This window comes from Myotis myotis, unplaced genomic scaffold (assembly GCF_014108235.1).
Source record: "Myotis myotis isolate mMyoMyo1 unplaced genomic scaffold, mMyoMyo1.p scaffold_m19_p_15, whole genome shotgun sequence".
NCBI classification, from domain to species: Eukaryota; Metazoa; Chordata; class Mammalia; order Chiroptera; family Vespertilionidae; genus Myotis; species Myotis myotis.
The window spans coordinates 39188099-39215677 of record NW_023416319.1 but is presented as its reverse complement, the minus strand read 5'-3'; the positions used below and the strand labels follow the sequence as shown (position 1 = coordinate 39215677).

General features: G+C 38.8%; 1 protein-coding gene across 3 annotated transcripts; it reads right to left on the bottom strand.

Moving 5' to 3' along the window:
* SIRT1 (sirtuin 1) lies at positions 1 to 27579 on the bottom strand. 3 transcript variants are annotated; one of them, XM_036336871.1, is made up of 9 exons: positions 27120 to 27579; positions 25113 to 25229; positions 22879 to 23120; positions 20873 to 21025; positions 11169 to 11316; positions 10363 to 10442; positions 8448 to 8634; positions 4462 to 5025; positions 1 to 2099 (listed from the first exon to the last, which is right to left on the bottom strand). In XM_036336871.1, the coding sequence occupies exons 1-9, from the start codon at positions 27496 to 27498 to the stop codon at positions 1771 to 1773; spliced, it is 2199 nt and encodes a 732-aa protein (XP_036192764.1). In that variant the 5' UTR covers positions 27499 to 27579; the 3' UTR covers positions 1 to 1770. The 3 variants fall into 3 exon arrangements, with proteins under 3 accessions (XP_036192764.1, XP_036192765.1, XP_036192766.1); XM_036336872.1 differs by lacking the exons at positions 22879 to 23120; positions 25113 to 25229; positions 27120 to 27579 and adding an exon at positions 11829 to 11953 and having other exon boundaries at positions 20873 to 21012; XM_036336873.1 differs by lacking the exons at positions 22879 to 23120; positions 25113 to 25229; positions 27120 to 27579 and adding an exon at positions 11829 to 11950 and having other exon boundaries at positions 20873 to 21004.

Below are 27579 nucleotides of genomic sequence, written 5' to 3'. Positions count from 1 at the left end.
AAAGGTCAAATGACAATTTTAATAGACTTTAAAACAGTGTACAAGTATAAAACACTGGTTTTGTATTTCAAAAGTTGGAAGATATCCAGTCATTAAACAGTCTACAAAACATATGCCAGTAGATTACATAAAAGACTATGTACAATATAAAAAGAGCTGAAAACAGTCTTCACTGTAAAAATAATTTAAAACAAAATTTTCAATTTAAAATATCATCTATAGCACAAATACATCATGCAAATGAAAAACTAAATATACTGCATTCTTTAGTGTAGCCAAATAAAATAGATTGAGACACCCTTTAGGTAGGGAAGTGGCCATTCAATAAAATTTTTTCTCTAGCAGTAATGGTCCTAGCTGGGTATTTTATGCTTAAAGAACAGCTGTGTTTCAAACCCTTTTTAAAAATTGTAATGAATACCAAAGCAACATAGGAATACTTTGTAATTTGGGAGTAATGTTGGGAAAAGTCTGGAAAATTGTTTAGTGTGCAACTTTATAAAGTATGAACTTTTTGAAAGGCTAGAAGCTTCTGCAGCTGAGAAAGTTGATCTCTAGTTTTAAGGCAGGCTAAGCTTTTAAACAAAGACACAATAGGAATTAATTTCATTCACTAACTCTTCTGCTATTACAAGTTACATCATGTTCATCTCCATAGTACTAGGCTAGCAGTTTGGTGTTTATTACACCAAATACTCCCAACAGGAGACATGTATTTACTGGCCGAGTTATATATAATTAATATCTTATTACTTTGGAACCATAATCAGGGAACCTGTCACTCTCCTCATGTGTGGAAAAGCAGCAGTTCATAATATTACACTCTCCCCAAAGTTACCATTACTACAGATCATGAAGACTTGCATATTCACATCTTGGCAGTTTAATACTTGTGGAAAAGAATCAATGTAAGCTCTACCACAGTGATAGGTATTGAAACAACAATGGGAAATACTCTCAACACTAAGGGGGTCCAGGCAGGCACTATTGTTTCTACAGCAATTGAAACATTTCCAAAGCATTTATTTGTTTTACAGATTAGTTTTATAAGCCAATATAGACATTTCTACATGTCCACAGAAGTACAAAAGCCATCTTCATTTGAATACAACATTCCTGAAACTTTTAGCACCAAGTCTTACTTTAAAAAGCAAAGAAAACTGAGTGCTCTCCCATATATTGTTGACTTCCTTCTACTCACATTGCATGTTATGAGATTTTTAAAAAGTTAGCTGCCACAAGTTTTGGAAAATGCCAGTGTTTAAAAATAGGTAATTGTTTAATAAAGAAAAGTTTAGCAGAACAGAGATTTGAGGATTTCAAACTATTCAATGTTATAAAGAAATAGTAAATAAAAATGAAAATACCATTCTTTGGTCTAGGTAAGCTGTTCCCTTTACATTAACTTAACATTCCAATGGCTTTTTGAAAACTTTAAAATGCTGAAACTCACTAGGCAAAAATGTATAAACAAAAATTATATATACATATGGATGTATCATACAAATGAACCTTTAAAAGTCGACCAAGAGCAGGTTAAAGATACTTAGTACCTTTCTTTAAAAAAAAAAAAAATTAGTGTTAAGTGTACAAGTACAGAAATAAGGAAGTTAAAAATCTATGGAAAAAAAAATCTATTTTACCAGTCTATAAATATTAGATCTTTCTGGTTTCCTTTGTTCTATCGTGTTCACAAGTAAACATTCATTTTGACATGCTAAAGGTTCCTAATGCTGGTGGAACAATTCCTGTACCTGGAAAATTACTACATTATGATTTGTTTGATGGATAATTAATGTCTGTTGCTTCCTGTTTCATAGATATAGCTTCATTGACTGCCTCTTGATCACCTTCATAAGCTCCAAATTCAGTTCCTCCAGCTCTCTCATTAATATCAGGATCATCTTCTAAACCATTGTAAAATTCTTCAATCTCACTTTCATCCTCCAGGGGTTCTTCTAAACTTGGACTCTGGCAGGTTCCACTATCACTATTACTGCCACAAGAACTAGAGGGTAAGACATCATCTTCAGAGTCTGAATATACTTCAGCACCATGGAAAATGTAACGACTTGGTGGTAAAAACAGGTATTGATTACCTGAAATAGAGAAATAAAAGAGAAATAAGTTACTTAAGTCTGATTGGGCTGTCTGGAATAAGTGTAGATTCCAGCTCTGCCTTTTACCTGAGTATGAATAATAGAAACTATTATTACTCTGGTGATTTTCAAAAACAAGCTAGTACTGGGTATAAAACTTAGTTCTGCTACTCACCAGAGCTTTGTAAATTTGGGCAGTTATCTCTCTGCCCTCAATTTCCTCATCTGGGAAAAAAATAATTTTAACACTATGAAATAAATTATGAAAAAACTAGAGGCCTGGTGCACAGATTTATGCACTTGTGGGGAGGGGATGGACAGTCCCTCAGCCCAGCCTGCACCATCCTCGGGGATCGGGCCTAAGTCAGCAGCAGTCAGACATCTCTCTCTCAGTCTGGGGCTCTCACTCTGGGACCCCTAGTTCCTTGCCACCCACCTGCAGCGGAGGCAGGAGAGGTTCCTGCCACCGCCGCTACATTCGCCAGCCATAAGCTGAGCGGCACTCCCCCTGTGGGAGTGCACTGACCACCAGGGGGCTGACGCTCAACGCAGGAGCTGCCCCCTGGTGGTCAATGCACATCATAGCAACTGGTCGTTCCGCCATTTGGTTGATTTGAATATTAGGGTCTTATTATATAGGATGTAGAGAACCGTGTTCAATAAAGAACCAACTCCTTAACTACTTAACTCCTTTGAATAGATTTGATGAGATGAAATGAAGTACCCAGCCTAGTCTACATTAGATACCTAATTCGTGTTCATTGAATATAACTTCTCTAAAGCGCATGTGCTTTCATGTACCTTTGCCTATTATAAACCTAAAAATAGTTTAATACGGCTTCACTACCTACTCAAAGTAGTCTGTAGACACTGGCATCACCTGAGTTACGAATTTTCAGGCCCAATACTTCCCACCTACTGAATCAGAATCAGTATATATGTGTCCTCACACACATTGAAGTGTGAGAGAGAACTGATCTAGCAATAGATTTTAACCTTTCTAACCTCAACTCCCTCCCAAATTTGTACTGACAGTATGAGATTTGACCTATGGTAAGGAGTTCCCTCTCCCCCCTAAGTCATGGACCCCAGGTCAAAAGCACCTCCTCTAAGATGTTCTACTCTTAAGAGCATTAATTTGCATCTATGAATACTAATAAAGTTAAATGTCCCAACTTGGTCAAATTTAGTTTAGGTTTAGCTTCTTAAATTAGCATTTTTCACCAGATTTACTTGGATTTAAACATTGATTTCCAAAAATTAGAAAGTGACTTTACCTAGATTTTCTATGTGGCAAAAGGGGAGATGCTATTCCTTACCTTCTATCTATATAAAACCCTAATATGCAAATAGACCGAATGGCAGAACCAAACTGGTTGCCATGACATGTGCTGGCCACCAGAGAGCCCACACAGAACATGGCAGGTTTTGGCAGCAGGAGTGCAGAACATGGCAGGTGCTGGCCGCAGCAGGATGGTGGAGCAGGTAAGTGGGGGCACCAGACCAAGGCGGGATGCTGGTCGCTGTCATCGGGGCGAGCCTCTGGTGGTTACTGAAAATTCTTTGCTCCTGCACGCCGCAGTCCCGCCCAGTGCTCATGCCTACTGCCAGTGCCAGAGCCAGAGCCAGTGCTGGCACTGGCCCTGCTCATACCCCGCTGCCAGCGCTGTCTGAGTGTGGGAGTGGGGCTGGCCAATGGGACCAGGGGTCGCGGCGGGAGGAACCGAGCAGGGTGCAGAAGATGGGCCGAGACCCACCCCTGTGCCCACCACAGCCTCAAGCCCCCCAGTTCCTTTCAAGATGCACGAATTCGTGCACTGTGCCCCTAGTAATTCGTGGGGAAGAATCAGATGCTTTCTAGATCTAACACAACACAGCATAGTGATTAAAGGGCAAGCTCTGGGGATATGCCTGGAATACAATCTTGGTTCTTCCAAATCCTAGTTACCTTGCATGGGGTATTTAACCTCTATAGTTCTCAAGATTTCCCACCTGTAACAGAGATGTAATAATAGTTCCTACGTCATTAGATTGAAGTCAGATATTGTGTGTAAAGCAGCCAACCTGCAGTAAGCACTGAATCTCAGTCATTTCTACCAACGAAATCTCTCACCTGACATGGCAGAGCACTCAATATTTCCCAATTTTCTTCTCAAGTTATTGCTTCTTATTCCTTAGAGTAACACAAGGTACTAAGCATACTTCAAACACTTTCTTCCCCGTATACCAATGTTTATCTTTCTCTAGCTTGACTACTCAACTTTGCAATGTTACATTTAGCTACCCTATCAACAAACCTGCTAAAGTTGCTCATTTCTTGCAAATATTTGTTTAATTTTATCTTCCAAAAATAGTTTCTTACCATCAAGCCGTTTACTAATCTGCTCCTTTGCAATCTTGGCTGGCCAGTACTTTCTCACTGTTTCAGCTACTGAAGTTCTTTCATTTTTCTCCCCAGTATTAGAACTAATGTTCTTCAAATCCGGACTCTCCAACTGTTCAGTAACACTTTCAATGCTCCTAGTAGAAGTCTGGACTGCCTGTGATTTTTCTTCCATACAATCTTTTGATTCAGACACATCTGAGTCATCAATATTACTCTTCGGTGCATGGTCTAAAAGTGTGACAATCACTGAAGAATCTGGTGGTGAAGTTCTTTCTGGTGAACTGGAGCCTTCTGAAATATTAAGAGGTGTGGGTGGCAACTCTGACAAATGAGCCAGCTCTTTTTGTGTTCGTGGAGGTTTTTCAGTAATTTCTGAAAGCTTTATAGGGTTGCAGCAAAGTTTGGCATATTCACCACCTAACCTATGACACAATTCATTAATTATGACATCACAGTCTCCAAGAAGCTCCACGTCAAAATGCAGATGAGGCAAAGGTTCCCTATTAATTAATATCTGAGGCACTTCATGGGGTATGGAACCTAAAAATAGGGCAAAAAATACAATTTAGAAAAAGAGAGATAAGCTAATAAAGCCATAACAAATGCACTATTGCAAAAATATAACATTCTCTCAATACCAAAAAATAACTGGCCACTTAACCGAGCCATTGTCATTTCATCAAGCTATCAAGGAAACAGATAAGCAATTAAACATCTTTCATAAAATTTCAGGTTCTGCTTCTGTCACCTGGTTACCTCTTAGCAATCTTTTTGGATTTTTTTATTCTGTACCTCAATTTCCTTATCTATGTAATGGAAATAACAGTACTTTTCTACAAAGTTGCAGTGAGGATTAAGTGAGTTAATATATTTCAAGTGCATAGAAAAGTTCTTGGCACATAGCAAGTGATCATTCTTTTTATTGAAATAGCTCAGCTCCTAATATAAAAAGTGTGAGGACTTCTGGTCAAGATGAGCTTGCCTCTTCCCATAATCACATCAAAATTACAACTAAATTACTGAGAACCATCTGTTAAGACTAGCTTAACAGAATTCCTATAGCTAAGGATATAAAGAAGCAACACAGACTGACAGGAGGGGCAGACAGAACAGGAAGATCCTAAGCCCAGGAGGGATATCTTGGCTGCTGAGCTGCCTTTGAGAAGCCAGGGATCCCAGCCCCAGATCAGGCTCCACAGCCCATGGCAGCAGTGTCAGAAAAGGAGTCCCCATTAATACCTGGCTGTGAAAATCAGCAGGGATCTGAGAATCACAAATGCTTTGAGACAAAGGTACTGCCCTTAAAGCAGTGGTCTCCACCAACCTTTCGGACCTCACGGACCATCAGGACCTCACGGACCATCAGTCCGTGGACCACCAGTTGGCGAAGGCTGTCTTAAAGGACTCGTGCTCTAAGCTCCAGCACAGGCATCAGCTTGAAAAATGCCAGGGACAGTCCTAGCCGGTTTGGCTCAGTGGATAGAGCATAGGCTTGTGGACTGAAAAGTCCCCGGTTCAATTGCAGTCAAGGGCACATGCCCAGGTTGCAGGCTCGATCCCCAGTGTGGGGGGCATACACAAGGCAGCCGATCAATGATTCTCTCTCATCACTGATGTTTCTATCTCTCCCACTCACTTCCATTCTGAAATCAAAAAATTAATTAAAAATACCAGGGACAGGGCAAGAGATAGAGAGACAGGGGTGGGGTCAACTTTCTCTGGGGATGGAAATACTCCTAGACACCATTGTTCCACTGAACTCACCTACCACCAGCCCACTGCAGGCAGGTGCCAAATCTGTGCTTTCCTTGAACTTAACACTGTTCACCTGGCCCAGGTGATTCCCTGAGACGCAGCCCCACCCAGCTCCCTTGCCTGGCCAGAGCCTCTCCTACTTGCTTCTCCACACAAACAGCCTGCCTTCGCTGGCACTTCAGACTTTCCCCAAAACTCAGAAACCTCACACAGTGTTGGCTGGCCTCTGCTGGTGCTACAAACTCTCAAAGGTCCACAAACCTCACACAGTGCAGCAGCTGGCCTTGGCATGCACTGACGCTCCTGCCAAGCAGCCCCAAGCCCAGCACAAGTGCGCCCAGGCTCAGCTTGCATTCTAACTCCCATTCAGCGGCTGCACATCTGGCTAAGTGGTGGCGGCCAGTGTTTGTAACACAGCTCTAACTAAGCTACCACAAGCCTGACAAATGGCAGGTGCACTCGTCTCATCATAGTGCCACCAAAGGGTCCCAAGTCTGGCACAACTGGCAGCCAGCCTCAGTTCACAGCAGTGCCTCTCCCAAGCACCTCCACGCCCAGCACAAGTAGCAACCAACCATGATCACTCTGTAGATCTACCAAGCTGCCCCAAGACCAGCACAAGCCCCAGCTAACCTTGACCTGCACAGGAGTCCCTTCCAAGAAGCTCCAGACCCAACACACCTGGTGGACAGCTTCAGACCAGAGCCCCATCCCATTCAGCTCCACAACTGATACACCCACTGGCACCAGAACCATGCTAAAGCAACTCATATTATTGTATTTCAAATATAATTGAAATTAAATTTTAAAAAGTGTGAAAATTCATACAATTCTCCACTATTATATATCTGTGTCTTAACATTTTTTAAATGCACCTTTACTGCCTATCTACCAATGCACTATTATACTGCCCCCCAGCAGGCTTTTAAGAATGTTTCTGCCTAGCACGGGCCAGGCAGCTCAGTTGGTTAGAGCATCATCCCAATATGCCAAGATTGCGGGCCTGATTCCCGGATCAGGGCACATACAAGAATTAACCAGTGGTCCAGTTGGTGTGGCTCAGTGGTTGAGCTCGACTTATGAACTAGGAGGTCACAGTTTGATTCCTGGTCAGGGCACATGCCCAGGTTGTGGGCTAGATCCCCAGTGTGGGGCATGAGGGGGCAGTCAATCAATGATTCTCAACATTGTTTCTCTCTCTCTCTCTCTCTCTCTCTCTCTCTCTCTCCCTCTCCCTTCCTCTCTGAAATCAATAAAAACATTTTTTTTAAAAAATCAACCAATGAATGCATAAATAAGTGGAACAACCAATCAGTGTTTCTCTCAAGTCAATTTTTTAAAAGAAAGTCTCTGCCTTGCCTTTGAGAAGAAAAACTCAAAAATAAAGGCGCTTATTTATACATTAAATTTTCGTGTTTTATTTAATTACAAATTGTCCTATATTCTAACAATAGGATTTCTCAGTTATGTAGGGAAGACAATCATACTGCTAAAAGCAACTACATATAGGGTAGGAAAAGATATAGAATTAGAGTTTAAATCCTTGTTTCTTCCAACTATTTACTCTGGCTGCCTATTTGATTGCTGGTTATAGGGATCTAATTTAATTCTCTGATTAAGGGTTTGATATTCTCTCTTCTTCTCCTTCATTTTTTAGGGCATACCTGATGCTACTGAGTTAGTATCCCTTTATCTCCCCCCTCTCCCTTGCTTCTTCACTAGAGGGAGAAAAAGGTAGTATGAGAGCATGTGTCCCTGACAGTAATAGGGACTTTAATTGTATTTGAGCATTTTTATATACACAAAACACCCTTATGGATAAAGTAAATCCACATATGATTATGACAAGGCATGATTATTATTCATACAAAAACAAGCCAATTCTTTTGACTTCCTAAATTCTATCTTACATAATGTTATACTTCTATCAAGCTGAAAATTTTAATTTAATTTAAACTGTTTCCCTTTGTCTAAATTGTTTATGTACATTAGAACCTGACATTATTTCTGTTTTTACATCCATCTCATCTCCCCTGCTCACAAGTCAGATTAACATGAACAGAATGTCACCTAAAAAATAAAGTTTGGTTCTTCATGACTCTTTAACCAGAAACAGAATAAGATCACTAGAGTAGATTGTACTGTGCAGACTCATAACCCATGGCAATATATAAGGAAATACTCTCTAAAAATCATCACCAACTTACTTGGAATTAGTGCTACTGGTCTTACTTTCAGGGAAGACCCAATAACAATGAGGAGATCAACTTCATCTTTGTCATACTTCATGGCTCTATGAAATTGTTCTGGTAAATTTTCACCAAAAAAGACAATCTCTGGTTTCATAATAGCAAGTGGTTCATCAGCTGGGCACCTAGGACATCGAGGAACCACCTGCATGTTTCAGATTTTTGGTTGAGGTGGGGAAGAGAAGGGAAAGGCCAACTTAGAAACAGTCAATATTTCCACAGTTGCCAAGAATTCATTTCAAAATCAACAAAGAAAACAGAAAAGTTGTGGATAAATAGGGAAATTGGGTACAACCTAAACATCAATCTCAATTGTCACAATTTAACATAAACTGAAATACAATGTTGCTATTATCTGTGTATACTATTATACATCTGTACAAACCTACATTTGATATTCAAGGGTTTATTGTACAGTAAAAGAAAAAACCAGCATGTGTATATATGTATGTACACATATATACACACACACATATACACAACCCACACACACACAGATTTAATCCTTTTAAAAAGAGTAAGTTTCGTCCGACCAGCGTATTTCATAGGTGACTGAGCGTCGACCTATGAATCAGAAGGTCACAGTTTGATTCCTGGCCAGGCATATGCCTGGGTTGCGAGCTCGATCCCCAGTATGGGGCGTGCAGAAGGCCGCCAATCAATGATGCTCTCTCATCATTAATGTTTCTATCTATCTCTTCCTCTCCCTTCTCTGAAATCAATAAAAACAAAATAAAATAAACAAGAGTACGTTTGTAGGATACAATGATTCTGCCCTGGCCATGTAGCTAAGTTGGTTAAAGGGTCGCCCTCATAAGCCTCGGTTACAAGTTCAATCCCCAGTTAGGGCACATACAAGAATGAACCAATGAATGCATAAATAAGTGGAACACAAATCGATTTTTCTCTCTCTCTCAAAATCAGTAAGTAAAAAAGATACAGCCATAGCTGGTTTAGCTCAGTGGATAGAGCGTTGGCTTGTGAATGAAGGATCCCAGGTTCGAGTCCTGTTAAGGGCACGTGCTTGGGTTGTGGGCTCGATCCCCAGTGGGGGGCGTGCAGGAGGCAGCCAATCAATGATGCTCTCTCATCGTTGATGTTTCTGTCTCTCCCTCTCCCTTCCTCTCTAGAATCAATAAAAATATATTTGAATATCATTTAAAAAATAAAAACAAAAAAGATACAATGATTCCATTTTAATATACTATCCTCCTAAGTATATATGCTTATATATGCAGGTAAATGAATAGAATTTTTATTTCTGGATGGTTTTTATTCTTTGCCATATTTTCTTGTAGTATTTTGGCAGTGAGCATATATGAAATACCTTTTACAATAAATTTTTTAATGTTTAAAGAATTACCACCTTAATTTAAAATTCTGAGTCTGACAGGCACTATAAAGGGAGAGTAAGAAGAAAAACTAATATAGCAGCACCTCACTTATGATCTGGATTTTTATTTTAGTCTTTGATATTAAGGAGCCAATTTCATCACTTTAGACATCATGGACCAATGTTTTCAACTTAAGGTACTGAATGGTTCTTGTGTATTTCACCAGAATTCCCAATAGTAATACCCTCTTCCTAGATCTTTTTGTACCACACAAATACTTTCAGGGGGAAAAAACAAAAACGGTTTGGGAGGCAAAAGAAGAAACAGATTAGGCCAGTGTGTCTCAATGGTTGAGTGTCAGGACATATGCCCGGGTTGTGGGCTCCAACCCTGGTAGGGGACGTGCAGGAGGCAGCCTATCAATGATATTTTCATCATTGATGTTTCTATCTATCTCCATTTCTCTGTGAAATCAATGAAATTTTTTTAAAAAAAGATCAGAAACATGCACAATTCCTAAAATACGGGTGATAAATTACCTGATTAAAAATATCTCCTCGTACAGCTTCACAGTCAACTTTGTATTTACAAATCAGGCAAGATGCTGTTGCAAATGAACCTAAAAAATACAACATGCATGTTTTATTAATGAAATGTTTCCATTTATTAAGCATACTACAAAGGTTAATATGTTAAAATTTTAAAAGATTCCATGGGAGAATCTAGGGTATGAGTAATTAAAATACTTATATAGTAAGTAAGGAGAGAATCCAATCCTCATTGCTGAGATGTTGATACAATGATGACTCCCCTAAAGCTACTCTTTTCAATACAATAAACCAACTCTTCCAGGGCTAAAACACTACAGAGTTGGAAGATTACAACTGTACAGTATTACTTTAGCCTAATAGTTGTTTTAAAAACAATTCAGATACATAATGTTCTGTTCATACTTGTTATACTAGATGGAAATTTCTAAATACTGTTCATCAGAACTACCCAGTTCCTTTGGTTTCATAATCTAAAGATGTCTTTTCATACTTAGCTATATTACGTTTGTAATTTTAAAAAGGTTACTTAAAAGAATGTAATGGAATGCAACTGCTACATATTCTGAAATCCAAAAGCACATTGATTTCTCATGTTTTGTGTGTCAAGGCCAATCCTTCCAGTTCCATGGGTTTTTTGCATTCCACTTTTCTTATTTTATCTACAACTGGTCAGAGAGCATGAGTAAATAATAAAGCTCTATCTCCATTCCTGGATGGCAGCCTACTTTCTAATCCTAATTTTTCCTAGGATTAACAAAACTAAATAACAGAAAGCAATTCTGAAGTTTACTAACCATGACACTGAATTATCCTTTGGATTCCTGCAACCTGTTCCAGTGTATCTATGTTCTGAGTATAGTTGCGAAGTAGTTTTCCTTCCTTATCCGACAATGCTATGAATTTGTGACAGAGAGATGGCTGGAATTGTCCAGGATATATTTCCTATATAAGGCAAAAGGCAGAAAAAACATTACATTTAAGAAATAAGTATAACAGATATCACATATTTAGGTTTAATAACAAAAAAACTACCAATGTTAATGCCCCATGTATAAGTAATTTAAAAACTACATGAGCATCTCAAAGCATCTAGATGGGTACAACACACACCTACAAAAGGATTGTTGCTGTTATATGTATAAAACTCAGCAATTAGTGAACTTGGCCCCTTGAAAAGGATAAAGATGACCCATAAACATCTCTAATAAACGTTAACAGATATTTTAATAAAAGTCAGAAGAAATACACACCTTAGAACATATCTAACTTTTGTTGGCTGCAAATTCAGTTGTTGTTTTAAAGCAAAAGGGGGAATAGTTTAAATTGAAATTAAAGATATCAAAGGTATGGTGACTTCTTTTTTAAAAACATAAGAATATTAAAATTTTCTTATTCATCATTCATTATAAATATAAACCTGTTGGAAGTTTAAAGCTAAAGTTTTAATTCCTTACCAAAATTGTTTTCCTTCCACTGCACAGGCACATACTGGTATAGTATAGAGTTGCTCATGAATGCTGAGTTGCTGGATTTTGTGTGTGTGTTTTTCCCCCCAAATAATGCTTCAATGCTGTTTCTTCTTTAAAAACAAAGAATTCAGATATACACATGGCAAAAAGATCAGAGAAAAATTATCAATTTTGGTCCTCTCAACTTTTGACAGTGTTTATATTTCATTTAGTAAGTGATTATGGCAAAGGAAGTTTCTTCATTAAAGTAGTGCTACCTTCTACTTCCTTACCATTCATTACAGCCTCTAACCTATTACAATGGTAGCAAAAAACTAGACAACCATATGTCCATCAATAGGGGACCGGTTGTAGATATGTGGTACCATCCATAATAGTGGAGTATGCAGCCATTAAAATTAATAGGAGGTTTAGATGCACTGACCTGGAAGATGGTTCATGACATACATGAAAAAAGCAAGTTAGTCACTGGTGTGTTTTGTTTTTATTGTTTTGTTATTAAGCAAAAATGGAAATATGCACATGCATATAGATATGTTCATAAAAACATCAAGTCAGGAAGGATTCAAACAAGCTATAAACAGATGGGGAACTTTCACTTCTGATATTATACAAAAATGTTGAATAAGATTATGGATGACTACTTTTAACCTATTTAATATTTCAATTTTTTAAAAAAAACTATCTACAGGTATATCTTTCGGGTAAAATTAGTAAGTAAAATCTCCTTATAACTGTCACATACAGGTCCATATGCTGCTGAAAATGGTATACAAAAATCCAAAATTTTCCTCACATTCAAATTTTTGTCATGAATTTCATGGACAACTTTGCAATTTACAAAATAGACAATGCACATATAGAAGGAAGTAACAAGTGAAGAGCTTAATAAAGCTAATGTTTATAAAAAATTTAAAGCAACATTGTGTTCTAGACCAGTGAGTGGGTTGTGCTATACTAACCACTGTTTTAGCTACAAGATGCTTTGTTCTAGTACATTCATATTTACATGTAGAGGCTTAAACATAATTGTATTTTATTAAAGCTCCCTCTGTAAATAGCTGTTAGAGTGTTTTAACAAATATTAGAATATGCTAGGCAACAAATAAAATAACATCTAAAGTAGGAAGAAAAGTGATAACAGCATGCCAAACAAAATAAGAACAAATGACCTCCAGAGAAGGGTCAGGGAGTAAGAGTGCCAAGACTCCAAGACTCCTGAAATGAACTTTTATGTGCCTTATCTTCCACCCTCCCTTTTAAAGGGGAGGGTAAGAAGCACAAAGATATGCAGACACTAGCTTCAGCTCTACACTCCAATTTCCCTTCATGCTCAAACCATAACAGTTCAAGGTAGTTTAGCCCTTAAAGTTAAAAATCAATTTCTATAGTTGGGAATCATTTATGAAGCTCTTCTTTATAAGATTAAATTTTATGTGCTACGATTTGAAACTAACTTTGTCTATTTTCTTTCAAATATGTAGTGGACCATGTCTGAACATCCTCAAGTCCTATCAAGGAACCGATCATGTGGACTGGGCCAATCTGTTAGTGCCACAGGGATCCTCACAAATGAGAGAAAGCAGAGCTGGGACCAAAGGCTCAAAGCACTTTTTAAAAAAGACCCGTTGCTTCCATACACCTGTGTTTAGAAATATGCAAACACTTCAGTAATTGTCCAAAGGCAACCAATAGGGTCCAAATTAAAGCTTAGAACTATCTGCCATATTGAGGTTTCATGCAGAAATAATGGCTCTCCTCCAAAAATGATCTCTACTTGATTTCATCTAAAAATTTCTAGCAATATGAGTGAGACCCCAGTCAAAGGCAGGGATGTTAACGGCAACCCCTCAAAAATAAAAGGACTCATCAAAGTTTGAGATGCACTATTTGCTAATACCCACCTCCTCCTACAGAGCAGAGGGAGACAGTTAAGTCGAGTTGGTAATAAACTAGAACCTAAAATCTCTTGCTGAAAAAAAACACCACACACAAAAAAACACAGAACACACACATCGGTCCTGGTTAGAAAAATCTTCATAATCGCTTGTTTCATTCATTCCACAAAACCACACTTGATAGACTACTCAATATCTTACCTAATCAGCACTTACAAATTATTAGTCATCTGACAAATTCAACTGCCTTTTCTAAAAATCTGGTTCCCTGAGGAACTCAAGGTTCAGCAAACTTTTTCCAAACAAGGACAACAATTAGTAAATATTTAAGGTTTCCATATGGTCTCTGTTGCAACCACTCAATCTTCCAATATAGTGGAAAAGCACATTAGACAATATGCAAATGAATGAGCATAGCTGTATTCCAATAAAACTTTATTTACAGTCACCAACATTAGAATTTTCATGTTCATATGCCATGAAAAACTATTCTTTTCATTTTCCCCCTCCCATTTAAAAACTCTTAGCTCAAGGGCTCCATAAAAACAGGCAGTGGGCTACATTTGGACTGAGGCTATAGTTTGCCAATTCCTGTACTAACCTAACACAAGAGAATTTCAGTTAGTCGAGCTATCAGTTACCATTTAATGAGGTTTTAGTATGTACTAGACATAACACGAGCAATTTATTATAATGCTATAAACTAGGCTGAGGACTGAGTTTTTACATTTTAAAAGGTTGTACAAAAAAACAAAGAACATTTAATAAAGCTCCTATGGTGTCCACAAAGCAGACATTTACTACCTGATCCTATAAAGAAAAGATTTGTTGACCATACTGTAGGGTATATATCCCCATTTTGCAGATGAAAAAAACCAAAGCACAGAAGTCACTTGTCAAAAGTCACAAGAACCAGTAAGTAGCAGAGCTATCATTCAAACCCAGTTCTGATACCAAAGTGTGGCTCTTAACCACTACGCAATAACTTTTCTTTTCTTTTTTAATTTAAATTCTTTGTTGTTGAAAGTATTACATGTCTAATAATACCTTTTCAATGTTTGATCCCTGTACCTCGTTTCATTCTCTTTTTTTAGGCTAAGCATCATTTCTGTTAGGTACTGCTAACTAGTCTAAATCTAAGATCACTCTAGTAAGTACACTTCATTTTGCACATCTTCATGGCATTACTGAAGGCTGGAATTCCAATCACCTTATAACATAAAAACATTCTTCAAGAATACATAATGTTCCCAAAAATCAGTAAAAGAAAAACATCCCGCTGGAAAAAAAATGCCTAAGAACAATCAAATGATTCAAGGATATACACATGGCCAGTTGTAGAAAGCAATCATTCACACTAATAAACTAAAACAGAACACTGATGAGAAAAAATGCCCATTTTTTTCTATTCAACTAATAGTTTTAACTTCCTGAAAAACTTGAGATGTACATTAGTAGAAGATTGATTAAATATATTGTGGTACAACTATAAAATACTCTACAGGCCTTTTCTTAAAAATAAGTTATTTCTGTTAAGTGCCATTATGAAACTATTTCTAAGAGTATTATGTGTATTGGGGGGGGAGGGCGGAAGCAAGGTTAGAGAAATGGGTGTATAAATGTTAGTAATCATTTTCAAAGTATTACTAGAAACTTAAAATAATACTCCTCCCATACACACACACACACACACACACTCTCTTATTTTCTCCTGGAAGGCCCAAGTTCTATATGAATAGTAGTTATAAAGGTTAATTATTTAGCTTTTAACAAAACTTAAATGAAAACTCACAAAAAATAATCAAGCAAAATTAAGTTTATATGAACAATACTTTATAAATGAACAGTAACCTTTGAAGAAAGACATTCAAGATAGGGAAACTAAAGGGAGGCCAACTAATGTTTACATACTGTACTGTTTGGATTTCTTTGTAAATCATATTCACAACAGACACACACACACACACACACACACACACACTTTATTTAAAAAAAGTATTTTAATGCCAATAATGTACTGCAGAGAATTTGAGGGAGTGGGCAGGGGCATGTTAAATCAGCCTTCTCATGCACTTCTTCTGACGGGAATGTATTTTATTCAACCTTCACAGATAGCAATACAGCAAAATGTATCAGGAGCCTTGCCAATTTCCTTTTTAGGAGTTTATCCTAAGAACATTGGAAACACACCAAAAAGGATAATCAAAGCAACCCTACTTGTGATAACAGAAAGTAGAGAACATTCAAACATACACTTGCAGGATTAGTTCATTACATTACTTGATGAACATTATGACGACTATAAAGTATTCAAGTGTTGGACACAAAAAATTCATTAAGTAGGAAATACTACAAATACAAATCAGTAGGAAAAAGAGCCCATTTTTACAATAAAAATGTAATATATACCTAGCTATAATACTTTATGCCTATATTTATACATCTGTAATCCATATACACATAAGTATTAATATATTGTTTTCAGATAAATGGGACTGAGGCTATTTTTTTTTTTTTTTTTTGCATGCATGCATGCATTTTTTGATTTTTAGGTAATGAACTGGTTTTAAGAGTCTTTAACTTTTTTTTTTTTTAATATATTTTATTGATTTTTTTACAGAGAGGAAGGGAGAGAGACAGAGAGTTAGAAACATCGATGAGAGAGAAACATCCATCAGCTGCCTCCCGCACACTTCCCACTGGGGATGTGCCTGCAACCCAGATACATGCCCTTGACTGGAATCGAACCTGGGACCCCTCAGTCCGCAGGCTGACGCTCTATCCACTGAGCCAAACCGGTTTCGGCTAGAGTCTTTAACTTTTATAACTACATAATCTGGTATGTTAGAACATTATCAATAAAGTGAGAATTTATTGAATAAATATAAAGATACATTTTTTTGGAATTAAGTCAAGTTCAGTTCACATTTTCACATTTCCATCCTCTACTTCCTCTTGAGTTTTAATCACTTTAATGGAAAAAACATTCACTGAATTCTATACAGGTTAGCAAATACACTCTGGACAGTCTTAAAAAAAACTTATTTTATCCATGTTCAGTTTCACCTTTACTGACTAACCTACTCAATTTTATCAGCATCAGTCAATTATTCTAGACTCCTGAGAGCTCTGATACAAGACGATAACGGTTCAGGACATGGCTATGTAGCTTTATGTTGGCCTTAATTGTTCTTGTGTGAATTTCAAAGTGGTAACACAGCTAGGCACACTGTATCACAATGGTGCTCAAACGGGGAAGATTTTGCAGGGAACACTTGGCAATGTATGGAGACATTTCTAAATGTCAACACTGGGAGTGGGGGATGTTAATAGTATTTAGTGGGAAGAGGGATGCTGCTAAATACCCTATAATTCACAGGGCATCTCCTCACAGCAAAGAATTACCCACTCCAAAATATCAATGGATTGAGAATCTGCTTTAATGGGCCAGTAACTTCTTTAAACACACCTCTCCATTACTTGGAATTTCCAGTCTAAATGAAATCTAAGTTTCTTCTCAATAATTATATACAATCAATGGCTTGATGCATTAAGGAAATTCTTTCCTTCCAAAAATTCACCAATAATAACATAACTTCATATTACATTCGTTTTCTCTCACAACTAGCAAAAACCATAAACCATTTAACAAACTTTCTGCTTGCTTATAGCAACTGGTAGAAAAATTTAGGTTATTAGTGTTTTAGTCACATATTTCATGAACCTAGTAAAATATAACAATATTTGCATACCCTCTCCTTCCTCCATTTTTGGATACTATGCTTTGTTCCTTGTTCTTATTTCTCCTTAACCTTTTCCCCAATTATTTATTTTTAGACCCAATATTAACTCAGCCTCTTCTACCTATTACTATTTTAAGTGCTGCTTCAGCAACTAAAAGCTTTCTTTTAGGCAGTTCATAATGGGAGAATTAAAGTGCAACAGTTCTATATGAATAGTAGTTATAAAGGTTAATTATTTAGCTTTTAACAAAACTTAAATGAAAGCTCACAAAAAATAATCAAGCAAAATTAAGTTTATATGAACAATACTTTATAAATGAACTTAATTTTTTCATTTTATTAACAATAAAAAATGCATAAAATCTTAAAACTTTTATATTAAAGTGAAAAAATACCACCCCTCCAACCCTTTCTTCTCCCAGATGGTATATAACCTAAACACAGTGGTTAAGAACACTGTAACACAGTGTTCTTTTCTCTTATGTACTGTCTAGATTTCTATTAAGCGCACTTAATTTTAATTTCTTATACTTTGTGCTTATCATTATAATTCTGAATTGTTTCTATCAATTTTTACATGTCAAAGCTAGTTAAGCTACCAATGAATACCCAGTTTGTATATTAGACGAGGGTTACAATCTTTCTCACCTTGCTATTTCTATTCTCAGTTATCACATTTTTCCAAGTGTCAGGTTACTACTTTACTAAGCAATTTAGCACATACTGAAGTGATGGGGGAGGGGGGGGTGGGAACTGACAAGTTAGTTTGGGCAATATGTTTTCTTTCCTTTCAGAACACAGAATTACAGCAAGTCTTACAAGCATTACATAAATGGATTAGTGAATCAAGCTTTAATAATGAGAAATAAGATCAAAGTAATTTCTAGTTACCTGCTGGCCTTCTATAAGTGTTCATTTCTGCTAGCTAGAACTGTTATATAATGCTAGTATCTTAGGTTCAATTCAAGAAACCTGTAACTAAGTGACATTTCATTGGTCTGCAAAATCATGCATTAGTACTACTAGCACCAGCGAAACAGTAAGTCTTCACTAATTCATAATCTTGTAATTAAGAAAAGAGAATAATGTAAAGAAACTAACTTTAAGTAATTCAATGTAAACCAGGTGTCAGTTCTTAAATTAAAAATTCTCTTAGCCTGAAAATTTCTCAAATTCAGTTTTCAGCAATTAAGTCATATTCAAAAAACTTAAATATAACTTCCACATTTTACTCTAATTCTTATTTATAACCACACTTGAATGAAACAAAAGACTATTTCTTTAAAAACAAGTCAACCAATTTAAACTCCATTTATTTTAAATTAGCAAAGCTTTTCCTATAGTTATGTAAATAGACAATATGCTTTGAAAGTACTGAGACTACCCCTTTAATTAAAATGTAGGTTCCGGCGGGGTGGGGAGTGGGGGGGGAGGTTGAGGGTTAATGGGGGGGATGAGGACACATTTGTAATACCTTAACTAATTAAAAAAAAAAAAAAGTAGGTTCCTTTAACTTCTCGATTCACTAAAAATAGTCACTAACACAAAAGACCCTTTCAAAATACTGAAGCTTAGCAATAGCAATTTTACAATTTCTTCCTATAAAACTAAACTGTGGAGGAAAAGAAAATAAGTTTTCTGATTAAATTATCTTGAGCTTGGTATAATGCAGCAATGAGCAATCTTTTTCATTTCATGGCACACATAAAACTCATTACTAAAATTCTGTGGCACATCAAATATTTTGCCAACCTGACAAAATAAAATAGTTATCAGTGTGATTCATTCACACTGGATAGCTATTGTTGTGTTGGCTATTGTCATTTTTTTATTTGACAATCTAAGGGAAAAGAGTGAGTCAGTGCTCCTGACTAAATAGTCAGGTACTCTTTGTGTTGTGTTTTTGTTATTAATCCTCACCTGAGGATATTTTTCCAGAGAGAGAGAGTGAGTGTGTGTGTGTAGGGAGGTAGGCAGAGGGGGGGAAGAGATTTGAAAGACACATTGATTTGTTTGCCTTCCGCATGGCCAGGATGGGTCAGGATTGAATCTGCACCCAGGTATGTGCCCTTGACAGGGAATCAAACTTGGGACCCAAACTTGGGAGGGGATGGGGGGTGAAGGCAGGGATAAAGCTTACTCTCTAACTACTGAACCACACCAGTTGAAAATTGCTGGCATAATATATTATCAAGCTTTGTACTCTAGAGTAGAGCTGCCCAATAGAAATATGTGAGCCATGCATGTAATTTTTAATTTTCTAGTAATTACAGTAAGATCATGGAATTTTCATAATTTACAACCTAGTATCAAAAGTATTATTTCCACATGTAATCAATATTTATTTATGTAATTTTCCCCCATACTAGGTTTCTAAAATCTGATCGACTTTCACACTTAAATCACATTTCAATATACTAAAGTGCTCAAAAGCCTCATGTGGCTAGTGGCTTCTGAACTGGACTGTGCAACTCTAGAGACTAGAGCAGAATAGAGCACTATAGATTAAAATGCAATCTTAGAATCTTCTCCACCCTTAATCACAAATTTTCATGCACATTACATGTGTTAAGGCCTGGCTAATATAAAGCATACCAAAGTAGATATTAAAACCTTTATAATCCATAAAAAAAAAGATTAAAAATCTGCCTGGTTGTGTGGCTCAGTGGTTGAGCATCAACCTAGGAACCAGAAGGTCATGGTTCAATTCCAGTCAGGGCACATGCCCGGTTGTGGGCTCAATCCCTAATAATGGGCATGTGGGAAGGAGGCAGTGATCAATGATTGTCTCTCATCATTGATATTTCTATCTCCTTCTCCCTTATTCTCTGAAATCAATAAAAACATATTAAGCTGGTTTGGCTCAGTGGATACAGCGTCAGCCTGCAGACTGAAGGATCCTGGGACTGATTCCCAGTCAAGGGCACATTCTTGGGTTGCAGGCTTGAACCCCAGGTGGGGGCATGCAGGAGGCAGCCGATCAATAATTCTCTCTCATCATTGATGTTTCTCTCTCTCTCTCCCTCTTCCTTCCTGTCTGAAATCAAAAATATATTTTTTTTAAAAAACAGCATGTTAAAAATAAATAAGCATGGACAATGTAAAGGCCATTATTGCAGTGAAATTTGAAAATAGCCTCTCTATTTTGAAAATAGAAAATAGCCTCTTCTTTGAAAAGAAACTCAATCCAAAAATGAAGAAAAGTAAATAACAATCCCTTCTGGAAAGGAATTCTTACGAAACTGACTATTTCAATGATGTTATTCCACACTGCAGTACTAGTTCCCAATTTACTAGACAATGAATGTTAAACTTAAGAAGTCTTAATGTGAACAAATACTTTGTGATGAGAGGTGGTCAATGAAACAACTAGAAGCGTTCATAGTACCTTTGCAAACTTGAAGAATGGTCTTGGATCTTTTCTGAAATATTCAATATCAAACATTGCTTGAGGATCTGGAAGGTCTGGGAAGTCTACTGCAAGACGAGCATAAATACCATCTCTTGACCTGAAGTCAGGTATTCCACAAGAAACAGAAACCTGCAAAATACATGGCATAATTTGTACAATCAAATCTTCTACCTCTATGTTTATAATTGCTCTTATACAGTTAGGAAGTTGAAAAATATTTTAGTTTTAAACTTCTTTTGGAGGACAGAAATACCATCCTATTCCAATTTAAAATAGAAATAAAACACCCCCCAAACAAGTATTACTAAATCCATCACATTCCATTCATAATGGGGTAAGGAATTTTAAGTCAGGCAAATTTTGAATCTTAAAGCATTTAATCAACAAATTAAAGCAATAGAAATTTGAGAAGTAAATCATTTCAAATTATTCTAACCAGAAAGCAGGGAACAACTTCTATTACAGTCAAGTGTTTCCAGAGAAATCTCTCATCTGGTCAGGGACCGACTACTTCAAGAATGCTGAATTTCTAGCTCTAGCTGGTTTGGCTCAGTGGATAGAACATCAACCTGCGGTCCCCAGTTCAATTCCAGTCAAGAGCAAGTACCTCAGTTGCAGGCTCCACCCGGGAGGCAACCAATCAGTGTTTCTCTGTCTCCCCCCTCCCATCCACCCTCTCTAAAAATCAATTAAAAATGTCCAACAAAAAAACTGAATTTCTGTATTTTCTTTAAAATACTATGTTGTACAATGTTTCAATTATTTTTATTGATTTCAGAGAGGAAGGGAGAGGGAGAGAGAAATAGAAACTTTAATGATGAGAGAGAATCATTGATCCTGCATGCCCTCTCCTGGGGATCCAGTCCGCAACCTGGGCAAGTGCCCTGACCTGGAATCAACCATGATCTCCTGGTTCATCTGTCCACAGTTCAACCACTGAACCAGGCTGGCTGGGCTACAATGTTTCAATTCTTAAGAATAGATTTAGACACTATGCTTTCAAATAGAGATTTGAGTGTTACCTTTTTGTTTTACAATTTTACCAATGTCGATTCCACTTTGACCTCAGAGTTAAGTCAAATTTATCTAAATCATATAGGGAGCAAATCATTACTATTCTTGATCATTTAAGATTAAGCGGCCCAACCGCTTCGCTTAGTTGTTGAGCATCAACCTATGAACCAGGTCATGGGCACATGCCTGGGTTGTGGGCTTGATCCCCAGTGGGGGATGTGCAGGAGGCAGCCAATCAATGATTCTCTCTCATCATTGATGTTTCTATCTCTCCCTTTCCCTTCCTCTCTGAAATCAATAAAAATGTATTTAGGAAAAAAAAAAGGACTAAGTGACACCCTCCGTTAACTCAAAATGGCAGAAAGCAGAACTGAATTTTACTCCAGCACTGCTCTGGTCACTAACCAACATATTCTGTATTCAACACAGAAAACACAATACCCTTATGTAGCTAGTTATCTGTGACCCTATAGGGGAGGCAATCGAAAACTGTCAAGCCACCTCAATCACATCACCTTAATTTAAATGGATGGGAGGTAGGAATCTGTTACCTTCCTAACACTAAGTTCTTTACTTGTGAATATTAATTAGGTTCCTGGTTTCCCCATGAAGATGGAACAAAAACTCAGTTTCTCCATCACACCCTGACACACTTCAATGTAAACAGAATTCTCTTAATCTCCTTTAGGAGTTGTGGTATAATGTAGGTAAAAATCTTGCCTTAATTCCACTTACTACTGTACTAATAAACAGAAACAAATCTTCTTTATGGTTGTTGGAGAGGCTTTTAAAAACAACCAATTTAGCAACTGCTGCTATGCTCAATTTCTAGCAGTTTCCAAACACAAAAAATTGCCCATTATCATGGAAGGATAAATTCTTCTACACCAGAAAAACGTTTAATTGGAAAGGCATAAAACATTTACCACCTCCTCCTTTTTTACTCATGTTTTAAACATGTTACATACCCCAGCTCCAGTTAGAACTATTATTTTTTTGCATTCCTGCAGTAATTTCACAGCATCTTCTATTGTATTAATATCTTTTCTTTTTTTCCTTTTTGGTGGTTCTGAAAGGATATTAATAACAATCTGCCACAGTGTCATATCATCCCATTCAGGCGGAGGAATTGTTTCTGGTAGTAAATCTTTAAGAATTGTTCGAGGATCTGTGCCAATCATGAGATGTTGCTGAACAAAAGCATACGGACCTATATTAAGAGGACAAAGAATTACATCAAATTCACATCCAATTAATTTAAAATCTCATTTATTTCCTGAAGTAATGAACTAACAATCTTTAAGGTTTTTTTAATAAAGTAATAAAATGCAATATAAAAATATATCATTTTCACAGCATCCTCAGAACGAATGCTATATCCCAATGAAATTAGGGAGATCAAATCAAGAGTTGGGTCTGCCCCTTGAATTATAAAATATAAAATATTTTAAGAGTCAAATTAATTACCAGAGTTAAATTTTGATGGTTAAAATTCAAAAATATACTCCATAATTAGTAACAGGAGCATGTATATACAAAAGGGTTCTACAAATCAATATAGGGAAGATCCTACCAATCCAAAAGCCCATACTATTTATCATTAAAGACATAAGGCAAAGCCTTGGCAAGGTAACTCAGTTTTAGTTAGAGCATCACCCCAACACACTAAGGTGGTAGATTCGATCCCCAGTGAGGACATATACAAGAATTAACCAATGAATGCATAAATAAGTGGAACAACAAGCTGATGTTTCTCTCTCTCTCTCTCTCTCTCTCTCTCTCTCTCTCTCTCTCCTCTCTCTCCACCTTCCGTTCTCTCTCTAAAATTAATAATGTTAAAAAAAGATATAAATGAAAAGGAAATTTATATACCTCTCTAAGGAAATCTATACATAACTACTACCTTTTCAATTTTTTTCAGTAATAATATTCAATTTGATCTTAACCAATCTCCGAAAATGATACATATAATGCTGATACGTTTTAAGCACTGATTTTTTTTTACTCTGACATTTCTTAAGTCAGTTTTCTAGCTTGAGAAAACCAAAAAGACAGTAATACTATGGACACTAAGGAACTAATCATTACTGAATTTAAATAGTCAAGAATGAAGGCACATTAAGAAAAATATCATTTCTGCCCTAACCGGTTTGGCTCAGTGGATAGAGCATCGGCCTGTGGACTCAAGGGTCCCAGGTTCGATTCTGGTCAAGGGCATGTACCTGGGTTGTGGGCACATCCCCAGTAGGGGGTATGCAAGAGGCAGCTGAATCGATGTTTCTAACTCTGTATCCTGTATCCCTCTTCCTCTCCCTTCCTCTCTGTAAAAAATCAATAAAATATATTTTTTAAAAAAGAAAAATATTATGTTCGAGATGGTCATGTTATAACTTTAGTATAAATACCTAATAATGTTCTCTACTGCTAACGTAGGTTTCCAGTTGTGAGTACTCGAAACAGTTTATTCTTATGTTATTATTAATTATTGTATTATTTACTTGTATCACAACTATAAAGCTACTTTTGCCCACCCCTGTACTTTCCCATTTCATCAACATAGTTAAAGATTTACTGAGCACAAATTATGTGCCAGACACTTTTCTAGGAACTGACAAAATAGCATACAAATCAGTTAAAAAAAAAAATCCCTGTCCCCAATAGGGCTTATATTCTAGTATAAGAAACACAATAAAAAAGTTGATTCAGCCCAGCCTGTGTGGCTCAGTTGCTGAGCATCGACCTATAAACCAGGAGGTCACAGTTCCATTCCCAGTCAGGGCACATGCCCCAGCTGCAGGCTCAATCCCCAGTGGGGGACGTGCAGGAGAAAGCAGATCGATATTTCTCTCTTTCTAAAAGCAATAAAACATCTTTCTTTTAAAAGTGGTATGTTAAAAGAAAAGGAAGAACAAATAGGAAGGAAGAGCATTACACACAGAAAACGTGAAAAGGACCCAAGGACCTGAGGTGTGAGAAGGACTTGGTTGTTTGATAAATACTAGAGGCCAACTTCCATGGGCGTGAGCTGTTTAAAAACAAAAACAGAAGCACTAGACTTTCCCTAGAAACATAAATCTTAGCAAGCACCTAAGGAACCTCATCACCAGGTTATAAGGAGGCAGATAATTATATTTTTAGTTAGCATAAAACAAAAATACAAAGAAAAAGACAACATTTACTCTCTAACGCTGTGAAACCATACCTATCCGTGGCCTTGGAGTCCAGTCACTAGAGCTTGCATGTGAGGCTCTATCATCCTCATCACTTTCACAGGAATGAAAACCATTGGTAATTATTTCATCACCAAACAGAAGGTTATCTGCAAAAGAAACCAAAAGCAACTCAAGTCTGCTGAACAATCTGCATCTAAAATGTATGGAGATCGGGGCCCTGGCCGGGTAGCTCAGTTGGTTAGATATGCCAAGGTTGTGGGTTCAATCCCGAGTCAGGGAGCATACAAGAATCAACCAATGAATGCATAACTAAGTGGAACAACAAATCCATGTTTCTCTCACCCCACCCTTCCTCTCTCTCAAAACAATATTTTAAAAAATGGCCCTGGCCAGTGTCTCAGTGCTTAGAACTTCAGCCCACATAACAAAGGTTGTGGGTTCAAGTCCTGGTCAAGGGCACGTGCCTGTGTTGCAGGTTCAAATCCTCAGGCTTTGTGCTGGAGGCAGCCAATTGATGAGTCTCTCTCATGTAGGTATCTCCCGACCCCCCTTCCCTCTTTCTCTAGGGGGTAAAAAAATCAATGGGAAAAATATCCTAGGGTGAGGATTAACAAAAATAAAATAAAATAGCATGAAGATCTGTAATGGTTATGATGTAATGATTTTCACTGAATAAAACACATTCAATTCCCAGTCAGGGCATATACCCAGGTTTCGGGTTTGGCAACTCATCAATGTTTCTCTCCCTTCCTCCCTCCCTCCCTTTCTCTCTCTCTCTCTCTCTCCCCAAAGTCAATAAAAACGTATTTAAAAGAATGCCTACTGGGTCATCTTGCCTGGTTGGTTCATAGGAACAGTATTTTCTCCTTAAGGGATTCTAACCTCAATCTAAAAGTCTCAGTTCATCGAAAATCTAGATATAAGTCCACTAAATCCAAACACAGAAAGGAGTCATCTAGTTAGACTGAACTTACCAACTACAAACAATGGAGCTCGTGAAATCTGTCCACTAAAAATTCACCGACAAAAGTGTCAATGAAACTATACGGCAACTTCCAACTTCTCTAAACATGCACAGACGGCTCTGCCTCAGTCCGTTTCCCCTATTACACTGTGGCCTGAAATGAGCGGTCTTCTGCCCAATGCAGTCCCCAACGCACAGGCCACCTGCACAGACAGCCCGGCGAGCCCGCCGACTCCATTCACTGACGCCGATACCGATGGAGACGAACCTCCTCCACCCGGGACAGAAAACTCCTCGGATCGCAAACACGCAACTTCGAGGGAGACGGGACACACACAACCAGCACATCAGACTTATTTAGTATGCCAGAAAAAAATGCCAATTCGCGTTTCGGGGTTGTATTTACGCACAGGCAAGGGTGAGAACTAAACTGAAAACTACTCGAACATCGGAGGAGAAACACTGGTGGCGGCCAGGACTCTGCAAGCGCCGCCGCTCCCCGCTGCCAGCTGCGCCACGGGACGGGCTTCGGGAACAGCTGCGCTCTCGGCAATGTGCAGGGTATGGGCTTAGAATGTAGCTTTGCTCTTTAAAATGTAAGACAAATGTAAAAACTAAGACCCCCCGCCCCCAAAAAAGCCACGAATTGCACCGGTATGCGTTTGCAAAGACAACTGCAAAAAGATGGGCAAAAGTTGCAGGTTTGAGTGTGCTGGGGGCGGGGGGAGAGGGGGAGCTGCACCGTGTAACGAAAGCGCCGCATCCTGAACAGGTCGGAGGCGAGACAAACTTATTTCAAAACCGACTGCGAGCTGTCCGCCCGGCGGCTGCGCACGGCGCCCGGGCCCCGGCGGGAGGCGGGAGGGGAAGCCGGGGGCCCCGAGCGGGAGGCGGCGAGCGCGGGCCGCAGCCGGCGGCCGCCCCGGAGGCGCCCCGAGGGCGGCGGGAGGAGGGGGCGCCGCCGAGCCGGCCCCGAGCCCCCACCCGGCCCGGCCCGGCCCCCCGCCCCGGCCTGGAGGGGCCCCGAGAGGGAGGAGGGCTGCGCAGTCCCGGCCGCCCGCGCCCCGCGCACCTCGGTACCCGATCCCCGCCGCCGCCGCCTCTTCCTCCTCCTCGTCCTCTTCGTCGTCGTCGTCGTCCAAGTCTTCGTCCGGCGGCGGGTCCCAGGAGGGGCCCTGGAGGCCGGGCCCATTGTCTCCTCCTCCGCCCGCCGCCGCCTGGGCCTCCCACGCCCCGCCGGCCGCCGCCGGGCCGCCCCCGGCCGCCGACAGCGCCTCTCGCTCCGGGGCCGCCCCATCGGGCTCGCCGGGGCTCCGCCCGAGGCCCGAGCCGTCTCTCCGCGGCCGCTTGCGGAGCGGCTCCCCGGGGGGCGGCGGCGAGGCCTCCCTCTCGGCCGCCGCTGCGGAAGGGGAGCCGCCGGGCTGAAGGGCGAGCGCCGCCTCGTCCGCCATCTTCAAACTGCCTCTCTGGCCGCCGCCTCGCCTGCTCCGCTCCCGCTCGCACTCGCGGCTCTGGCGCCCCCGCGGCTCCGG